The 10476-nt window shown below is 36.9% G+C and overlaps 1 protein-coding gene across 2 annotated transcripts in view; it reads left to right on the top strand.

The window, feature by feature from the left end:
* The window catches only part of Tex11 (testis expressed 11), a 202376-nt gene that overhangs the window by 2616 nt on the left and 189284 nt on the right, over positions 1–10476 (top strand). For both annotated transcript variants that reach the window (XM_021153053.1, XM_021153052.1), the window contains exon 3: positions 6351–6472. In XM_021153053.1, coding sequence (XP_021008712.1) covers positions 6351–6472 — 122 coding nt within the window. The remainder of the gene's footprint in view (positions 1–6350; positions 6473–10476) is intronic.

The raw sequence follows: 10476 nt of genomic DNA, 5'->3' as shown, positions 1-10476 counted from the left end.
AGAAATCTGCCTGCCTCTGCCTCTCAAGTGCTGGGACTAAAGGCATGCGCCATCACTGCCTGACTAATTTAAAATATTCTAGTAGACACATTAAACAGTATAAATAAATAGATGAAATTAATTTAAAAAATGATTCACTTTTTTATTTTATATGTAAGGGTATTTTGACTGCATGTCCATCTGTGCATTATCTGTGTGCCTGGTGCCTGCAGAGGTCAAAAGAAGATGTCAGATTTTCTGCAACAAATGGTTAATCGCAGCGCTTGGGTGGCAGAGGCAGGCAGATCTCTGTGAGACTAGTGGGTCTATATAGCAAGTCCTAGGCTAGCCAAAGCTACATAGTGAGAGACCCTGTCTCAGAAACAAACAAACAGCACCCCCACTGCTGCTGTGGTTTTATTTTTTTCTGGATGCTTGGATGCCAGTTGAAGTGTAGTTGCCTTGATAGGGCTCAAGGCTTTGCTTTTAATGATGTTGGTATTAGACAAGTTAACTTCTTTATGGCGTATTTCAATCAATTGTAAAATTAGAGTATGTTACTGTCATTTTAAGATGACATAACTTTGAAAACTTGGTTGATTGAAAGATGTGTATCAACATATACCATGTGTGAAAATGACTGTAAGTTCCTTAAGGGAGGGAGTATGTCCTGTTAGCTATTGTTAAATGTTTTTTGAATGAATTTATCAAAACCTGATAACTTGTGTGTTTCATTCATATTGTATACAAAGATAGCAACAGTATTATCAGTTATGTCCTTAATTTTTAAATTGATCATGATTGGTTTGTGTGTGTGTGCGTGTGTGTGTGTGTGTGTGTGTGTGTGTGTATGTGTGTGTGTGTTAAAGATAAAACCCAGGGCTTCAGGCATGCTAAGCATATACTCTGCCACTGAGCTATATGCCTCTGGTCCCTTAGAAACACTTGATGTTGATTTTTGTTGCTGATTTGAAAATTCATGTGAGAATTCAGATAAGCCTCTTGTTTTTCTGTTACTATGAAAATACCAGGGGGCTGGTGAGATGGCTCAGTGGGTAAGAGCACCCGACTGCTCTTCCGAAGGTCCTAAGTTCAAATCCCAGCAACCACATGGTGCCTCATAACCACCCGTAATGAGATCTGATGCCCTCTTCTGGTGTGTCTGAAGACAGCTACAATGTACTTACATATAATAAAAAATAAATAAATAAATCTTATAAAAAAAAAGAAAATACCATAATGCACAATTATTAGTGAGATTTTGTTTACTAATTCTCTAAATAGCTAGTGAATTCTGTTAGGAATAGAAAATTAAAAATACCTTGTGTGGAGACTTAATTATCTATCTTTTGATTTTATTAACCTTTTGATTGATCTCTTTTGTAAGCAACTTTGGTGTATATGGAGAATTGCTTCCCAGATTCTCCTAATTCTCCACCGCTCAAGTTCTTTATATAAAATTTCAGAGTTTGTATGATCTATGAATGTCCTCCTGTACATTTTGTTTTTCCTGTTTGTAGTTTGTTTAATTAATTAATTAATTAATAAGACATGGGGTCTCTGTGTAGCTTTGGCTGTCCCAGAACTCACTCTGTGGGCCTCGAACTCACAGAGGTCTGCCTGCCTCTGCCTCCAGAGTGCTGGAATTAAAGGCGTGTGCCAAACTGCCAGGCTTGTTTCTACTTTCATGTCATCAGTACATAGATGATTTTATGTATCTATAAAGTCTTAAGGCCCATTAATGACAGGAAACATGTTTGGTTTTTGAGACAGGATCTCTCTGTGTAGCCCTGACTGTCCTGGAACTACTCTCTATGTAGACCAGGCTGACCTTAGAACTCACAGAGATCTGCTTGCCTCTGCTTCTCAAGAGCTGCAGCTAAAGTTGTGAGCCACCACTGCTATACAATATATGTCTTTTGAAACTGACTTAATTTGCTTAATGTGCTGAACTCTAGTTGCATTCATATTCTGACGAATGACACAGCTTCCTGTTGTTCAGGATGATCTGGAAGTCCAGGCCTCAAGGGCTTCTCCTGCTTCATACAGGCCTGTTTTACTGCACCTGGTCTTTTACAAATACTTTAAAGCTGGCTATATTTTGTGCAGTTTACATTGTTTATAGATAGGCAATCACAGTGCCTAATATATTGTTCTCAGCAAGCAGAAATTCATTTATTAACTGAATTACAGTTGTTTAAGCAGATATACATAGCCTTTGGTAGCCACAATAACCACAACAAAAGAGATTTTAAGCTGAGTATTCTTTGTCAAGTAGAGCATGACTTATGTGGAAGAGGTGGCAGAGAGACTGTAAGGGTCAGTGAAAACAATGTGATCCAGATATAACAGGACTTATATTCACATGCTGTGACAGCAGGCACAAGAACAAAGTCCCAGCACTGTACAAAGGAGGGCAGAGTCCCACTTCTAATCAAGAAGCTATTTGCCATTGATGCCTGCTAGAAAAGGGGGGAAAAATCAGTTTTCTCTAATGGAGTGTAAGTGGATATCAATAACACTCTATGACATGCACCGTGCGTAGGAGTAGTTGGTCGGTCAGTACAAAACAGACTGTGGGTTTTTTTTTTGGGGGGGAGGGGTTTTTTCTTGTTTGATTTTTGTCTTATTGATTTTTTGTTTGTTTATATATATGTGTGTATATATATCCATCTCTCTATATCTATATATCTGTCTATCTGCCTATCTATTTATCTATCTGGCCATGAAGTTGGGTAGGTAGGAAGGTTGTTAGGATCTGGGAGGAGTTGAGACAAAAAATAATATGATCAAAATATATTATATGAAAAAAAGTTTTTAATTACAAAAAAGAGAGAGAAGAACTAGCTGAGCAGTGGTGGCATGGACCTTTATTTAATCCCAGCACTCAGGAGGCAAAGGCAGGCAGAACATTGTGTTTGAGGCCAGCCTGGTCTACAGAGCAAGTTCCAGGACAGTCAGTTACACCTGTTTAACAGACTTCCCACCCCCCTCCATCTTGGGGGAAAAAAGAGACAGGAAAAACAACAACAAAACCCCAATATAACACAATATAACACAATTTACCTTAGAAAGAAAGAAAGAACAAAAGAAAGAAAGAAAGAAAGAAAGAAAGAAAGAAAGAAAGGAAGGAAGGAAGGAAGGAAGGAAGGAAGGAAGGAAGGAAGGAAGGAAGGAGGGAAGAGGCTTAGCTATAAGGGATAACAGAAGGAAAGGGGTTATAATAATAATAACAACAAAAGAGTACCATCAGGCTGCAGTTGTAGTTTGTTTGACTAGCTATCGCAAGACCCTGGATTTGAGCACCCAAAAGTATTTTCTGTGGGTGCTTTGTAAATTTGTTGTTCTTGGGCCTGTTTGCTTGGAAACCTTTTCCCCCAGCCCTTTATTCTAAGGTAACACCTTTGTTGCTGAGGTGTATTTTTTGTATTCAGCAAAAATATGAATCCTGTTCACTCTCCAGCTGTTAGCCTGTGCCTTTTTAAAAATATTTATTTATCTATTATGTGTAAGTACACTGTAGTTGTCTTCAGTCACTCGAGAAGAGAGAGTCAGATCTTGATACGGATGGTTGTGAGCCATCATGTGGTTGCTAGGATTTGAAATCAGGAAGAGCGGTCAGTGGTCTTAACCGCTAGGCCATCTCTCCAGCCCCTAGCCTGTGTCTTTTAATTGGGAAATTGAGTCCATTGATGTTGAGAGATATTAATGACCAATGACTGTTGATTCCTGTTATTTTGTTGTTGTTTCTGGCGTTGGTAGTGTGTATGTTTCCCTTCTTCATGTGTATTTTTTCCCTATAGTTTTCTTTGTCACTTGTCCCACAGTTATTTTCTATTTATGTCACCTAAGAAGTGACTTCATTTTTTGAAGTCCCTTTGTTCTTACTGGGTTAAGTGCTCTATTACTGAGGCGTTTATTACTATTGTACACTGTTTCCAGTTTTTTTCAGTTCTAGAAGTTGAACCTATTTTACAAAATGTTCCCTGTATAGAGTAGATTAAAAAAATTCAATGAGAATGCATCTGATAAAATCCTTGATTCTGAAGCACCATACACATGCTCATTCCACCCCCTGACCCCTACTGCCATCTTTTCTGAGATGGGGGTGTCACTCTATAGTATAGGCTGGCTTCTCAAGTACTTAGATTACAGGTGTGAGCCATCACATCTCATTTTTTGTTCTTTTCTAATGTAATCATTGTGCCATGAAATAGAATCTTGAATTGACCCTGATAGACCTTTGAGCAGCTTTGGCTTTTGACTGACTGGTTGAGCCAGTGGAGGTCACTGAAGTTGCCTGGGGAGGGGCACACAGACAGGCCTTTTTTTAGACTTTTCTATGTCGTAATAGAAATCTCCTTCAATGACAGGGAAAATGTTTATTATCTATTACACTGTATGTAGAATCTTGTTTGTCTAATTAGCATTAATTGATGCTAGTTAACAGGGCCACCACAAGAGAATCATGCCAGAGCTTTAGCTAGCAGGAATCTTTTTAAATTAGATAGACTGAAATCATGCCATAAATTATACTTCATTCTGATAGCTTTGTTTAATCATTGTTTTTGTTTCCAGTGTATGATTTTGCTTGATATGACCTTAATGTGACATGCTAGCTTCACATCTTAGGAAGATTGCATTTAGAAGCTCTTCTGTGAGCTGCTTTTAATAGTAAATTTCTCCTTTCTAGTGTAACCCTTATTCAGCTATGTGATCTCTACTCCCTACCCAGCTTTTCTGACTGCATTTTATACTAAAGGACTACAGTATGCCATTGCTTCTGCTGGTGTCAATCAAGTTGTTGAACTGCTTGACACTGAAAATGTATTTTGAAAGGATCAGAACTATTTTGAAATTATTATTTTCATATGAAAAGTTATTTCATATGAATCTTTACATTAAGTAAGTTATGGGAAGAAGAAAAGATAGAGATTTAGTTTTTCAAATATATCTTATCACCTATAGTGTGTATATATATTTTCTGTAATTTTTCTGCTTCTCCAGTGGTTTCCTAGTTAATATTACTGTGATGAAACATCATGACCAAAATCAAGTTGGGGAGGAAGGGGTTTATTAGGCTTACATTTCCTTATCTCTGATCATCAAATGAAGTCAGGACAGGAAGTCAAACAGTGCAGGTACCCAGAGGCAGGAGCTGATGCAGAAGCCATGGAGGGGTGCCACTTACCAGCTTACTCCTTGTGGTTGGCTCAGCCTGCTTTCTTAGAGAACCCAGGCCCACCAGCCAAGGGATGATGGCACCACCCACAATGAGCTGGGCCCTCCTCCATCAATCACTAATTAAGAAAATGCCCTACAGCTAGATCTTGCAGAGGCTTTTTTTTCAACTGAGGTTCCTTCTTTTCAGGTAATTAGTGTGTTTCAAGTTGACATAAAACTAGCCATCACAAAAGCAGATATAGTTTCCATGTGCTATAAAAATATTTGAACATAATTTGCTTTGTGAGGTTTTTATTTGAATCTGTTTTCTAACATTTAGGTGAAAAATGATAATTGTAGCTGATTAAAGATGTGTTTGTTGAAGTTGAAGGATAGTTTAGTGTTCTAGCACTTGTGTAACAAGTACAAGTCTCTGAATCTCACCTGCACACATACCCTTACAGACATACAGCTTTTTAGCACAGTTAGGAGATGCTTTTATAGTATTCTTATGAATACTATAATAACGCTTTGCATTTTGTATGATAGTCAGAAGGAAAGGAAAAGATGTACCTTATTGAAACTGTGTTACACTAGGTTGGAAAATTTTTCTCAATTTTAAGAATATGCAAGGTATCAGTTTGAGTCTCCATGTTTTTTTCCTTTAATGAATTCCATGGCCTAGTAGGATTTGGCTATGTGGAGGATCTGGTGCTCAGATTGCTTAGAAAATAGTGACATCATTTATACAGATTCAATAACTGGGCAATGTTGTCTCTAATTGGACATGTCATTTCTTTTCCTTACAAAGCAAGGCCAATACTTCAGAACCAGCATAAATTAGTGTTTGACTAATGTTTGCAAGTAATACTATTTCAGTTTTACAGGATATATATCTACTCTCCTTAATTCTCTCATTCTTTAAAGTTAGAAGGCATTGCTAATGGTTTGTACTAGCTTTAACTTTATCTATTATAACATTAGTCTTTGTGGAGTCAATACATTTTACTTTCTGAGAATGATCACCAAGTTTAAGTTAATCCCAGTGGTAATTGTTCCCTATCTTTAGCTAAAAGAAATTTTATTTTCAGTTTTTACTTAATGCTGTCTTTATTTGGCTAAACATCTAGGAACAAATTTGACAATGCTTTGCTAACTAACCAATTGTGATAAGTTCATAGCACACTTATTATTTATTGTTATTTCAGAAACGGTTAAAACCCTGATCATAACTGGTAATTCATGGAGACTACAAGAAATGATTGACAGATTCTTCACAAACATATCAAATTTCAACAGAGAGTCTCTGACTGAAATACAGAATATTCAGGTTAGTAAAAATATAATTTTGCTCATGATAATTTGGGTGATGTTTGTTTTAAAGATTTGTTTTTAAGTATGTACAGGTATGTGTCTGCATGTGGGTTTGGCATGTGAATACAGGTGCGTGCGTATAGAGGCCAGAGGTTCCAGATCCCCTGGGGCTGTACTCAGGTCCCCTGCAAGATTTGCTCTTAACCACTGAACATCTCTCCAACCCCTCACCTTATTTTTCCAGACAGGGTCTCACACTGAACCTAGAGCTCACTGCCTGGCCTGCAAGCCATACTGAACCTTCTGTTTTTGCCTTCTCAGTGTGTGCAGATATGTCAGTCTGCTAGATATAAAAATATACCGACCTAACCATATGAAGTGATGTACATTTTCCTTTTCTACAGTTAGTCATATGAAGCTGCTGCAATGTACAACTTATATCCTAACAGTGTCTGTAGGGATTTGACATGTGGGTATTTGAGGGTCCAAGCTCAGGTCCTCATGGATGTACAATTTTTTTAGCACCTGTTGCTGTATTTTCCTGTAAGGGTTTTAGGGTGAGATGGCTCAGCAGAAAAAGAAAGGTACCTCTTGCTGAGCCTAACCCAAGTGTGATTCCTAAGATACACATGGTAGAAGGAGAAAATCAATTTTCATAATTGTCTTCTAATCTGCATATGTGTTTCCTTCCACACAAAATAAGTAAAAATGTAATTGAAATTTAAGATTTATTTTTAATGTTCATATATATATATACATATATATATATCTTTTAATTTTATTTATTTTACATCCCAACTGCAGTTTCCCTTCCCTCCTCTTCTCCTAGTCCCTCCCCTGTCCCCCATCTACTCCCACTCTGTTTCTCTTTAGAAAAGGGCTGGCCTTGATGGACTTAGCTTTTTACATTTTTTATTATGGATATATGTGTATTCATGTATCTCTGTGGGTATGTGCAAGTGAGGGCAGGTGCCTATGGAGGCCAGAGCCATTGGATGTTCTAGGAACTGGAGTTACAGGTAGTTGTGAATTTGTCCTGCTGGGAATAAATTTTGGTCCTCTGGAAGAATAGTAGGTAATTCCATTGAGCAACAGCTCCAGTCCCTGACATTAAAAAATTTTCTTATATTTGTGTCTATGATAATTTTGGGCCTGTTCTTGAAAAAAGATTTTTGTGTATGAATGTTTGCCTTCATATAAGTATGTATGCCACATGTATGCCTGGTGGTTGCAGAGGTTAGAAGAGGGCATCAGATCCTCTTGAGCTGGACTTAAACAATTGTAAGCCACCTCGTGTGTGCTGGGAACTGAACCTGTATCTTCTGCAAGAGCAGCAAGTACTCTGAATCCATCTCTCCAGCCCCTTCAGTTTGTTTGTATGTGGTGTGAAAAAGGAGTTCAACTTTATTCTTTTGCATGTGGCGTAGCAAGTTGTTTAGCATCATTTGTAGAAGACCCTTTCTCTGTTGGATTTGTCTCAGTTTAAAGTCTGTTAACCATATTGTAAAGGTTTATTTCTGGACTTGATTCTCTTCCACTATCTTTCCCTATGTCATTACTACAGTGTAGCTTTGCAGTCAATTTTGAAATTAGAAAATGTTAATTCTCTGTTTGCTCTTTGTTTTCAAGACTGATTTTAAATGTTCTTGGTGAATTTTCATATAAATTCTGTATTTATCTCATCAGTTAATGCAAAGATGGCAGATAGAACTTTGATCAAGTCTGCAGTTGAATTTATAGGTCAGGGGCTGTACAGATGTCTCCTCTGTTCTTCTAGAGGTCCTGAGTTAAATTTCCACATGGTAGCTTACAACTGTTCTATAATGGAATCTATTGCCCTCTTCTGGTGTATATGCAGAGAAAACATTCATATGAAATATATGTGTATAAATATATATATTTCATAAACAAATTTATAGGTCAGTTTAGCAAATATTAAGTTTTTTGACCTATGAAATGGTAGTTTCCTATTCATTAGGCCATTTTTCATTTCTTAGTTTCATTTCTTTAGTTTTAATTTTGAACTTATTTTGATAATTTTATTCCTGAATACTTTAGCCTTGATAATGTTTTTGGAAATAGAGCAATTTAAATTTTAGACTGTTAATTGTTACATAGAAATTCAGTTGAGATTTTTTTCTTTTATTCCGTGTGTGTGTGTGTGTGTGTGTGTGTGTGTGTGTGTGTGTGTGTTTTGGCTGGGGATTGAATCTGGGTCTTGTGCATGCTAGGCAAGCAGCCTGTCAGTGAGCTGAGTCTCAGACTACCATTCATTACATTTTATTTATTGATCTTCTTGTACCTTTGCTGAATTTGTTGATTAGTTATAATGTCTTTTAGCAGATTACTTAGTCTGTAAGTCTTTTTAAATTATAACATTTACTTGTATTTAATTGTTCATAAAAAGTTATTATAGGGCTGGTGAGATGGCTCAGTGGGTAAGAGCACCCGACTGCTCTTCCGAAGGTCCAGAGTTCAAATCCCAGCAACCACATGGTGGCTCACAACCATCCGTAATGAGATCTGGCGTCCTCTTCTGGAGTGTCTGAAGACAGCTACAGTGTACTTACATGTAATAAATAAATAAATCTTTTAAAAAAAAGTTACTATAAGGTTCAATATCTTGGGATAGCGACATGGCTCAGTAGTTAAAGCCATGGAGCCTGATGACCCGAGTTTGATCCCTGGGACCCACAAGTTATCTTCTGATTGCCACACACATGCTCTCCCATCCATCATACATATATAAATAAATATATAAACAAACACATAAATATAATAAACATTTAAATAGTCTGGTTTTATTTTCTAAGAAAGTTCATTTGGTTTTAGAAATACCTTAAATTTTATTTCTAGAAAGCTTAATCTTTATAGTGTTCAAATACTGGATGTGTTTATTATTTTTTAAAGATTTATTTTTTATGTATGAGTATTTTGCCTGCATGTGTGCCTGGTACCTCTAGAGGCCAGGAGAAATGCTAGATCCACTGGCACTGGCATCTTGGATAGGTATACTCCATCATGTGGGTGCTTGGAACTGAATGTGGCTCCTCTGCAAGAATAAGTGCTTTTAACCTCTGAGCCATCTCTCTAGCCATAGCTATGTTTAGTATTATAAACTTATGCAGACCTAACAGAAAATCAGACAAACATTAGGCAGTAAATACATTTGCTAAAATTTATGCATATTGTGACTTTCAAGTATTTATAATTATAATTTACTTTGTACCTTCTAATAAAATATGAAAAGATACAAATTTATCTAAATATCATGGAGTAGTATAACTGGGAATTTTGAGTAAGGAGAAATTATCACCTATACTCATATAATTGTAACATAACTACTATGATTTTATATATTTCCTCTAGTAATTATTACATTAAAATTTTACATAGCAATAAGTATAATGCACATGTAAAGTTTTTTATTGAAAAACAATTTATTCTTTTTTCCCACCATTTTATTAAAATATTTTTCAGAAAGAAAAGTTGGGGGCTGGGATAGGGTTTGGTTAGCATTTGTGAAGTCCAGGATTTGATCCCATGCACTGAGCCCTTCGCAAATTACAGTGGAGACTTCTTTAGCAGTCATTTAGATTCTACAGCTACATTTCCTCCTTCCTTTCCTTCCTTTTATTTTCCAGCACAGGGGATTGAACTCGGCCTCACTCACGCTAAACAAGTGCTCTTCTTCTGAGCTCTAGTTACTGTCTCTGCTCACCATTCGTTTACCATCTGCATTTGTTCACCATTTGTTTTTGTTTTTTGTTTTTTGTTTTTTTAGATTTATTTATTTATTATATGTGAGTAGCTGTCTTCAGACACTCCAGAAGAGGGCACCAGATCTTGTTATAGATGGTTGTGAGCCACCATGTGGTTGCTGGGAATTGAACTCAGGACCTTCAGAAGAGCAGTCAGTGCTCTTAACCGCTGAGCCATCTCACCAGCCCCATTGTTCACCATTTGTTGATCACCACAGCTAATATTTTGGCACTCACTTCATCAAGATCCATGATTTTC

The sequence above is a fragment of the Mus caroli genome, chromosome X (assembly GCF_900094665.2).
Source record: "Mus caroli chromosome X, CAROLI_EIJ_v1.1, whole genome shotgun sequence".
Classification (NCBI taxonomy): domain Eukaryota; kingdom Metazoa; phylum Chordata; class Mammalia; order Rodentia; family Muridae; genus Mus; species Mus caroli.
This window is presented reverse-complemented; position numbering and strand designations above follow the sequence as displayed.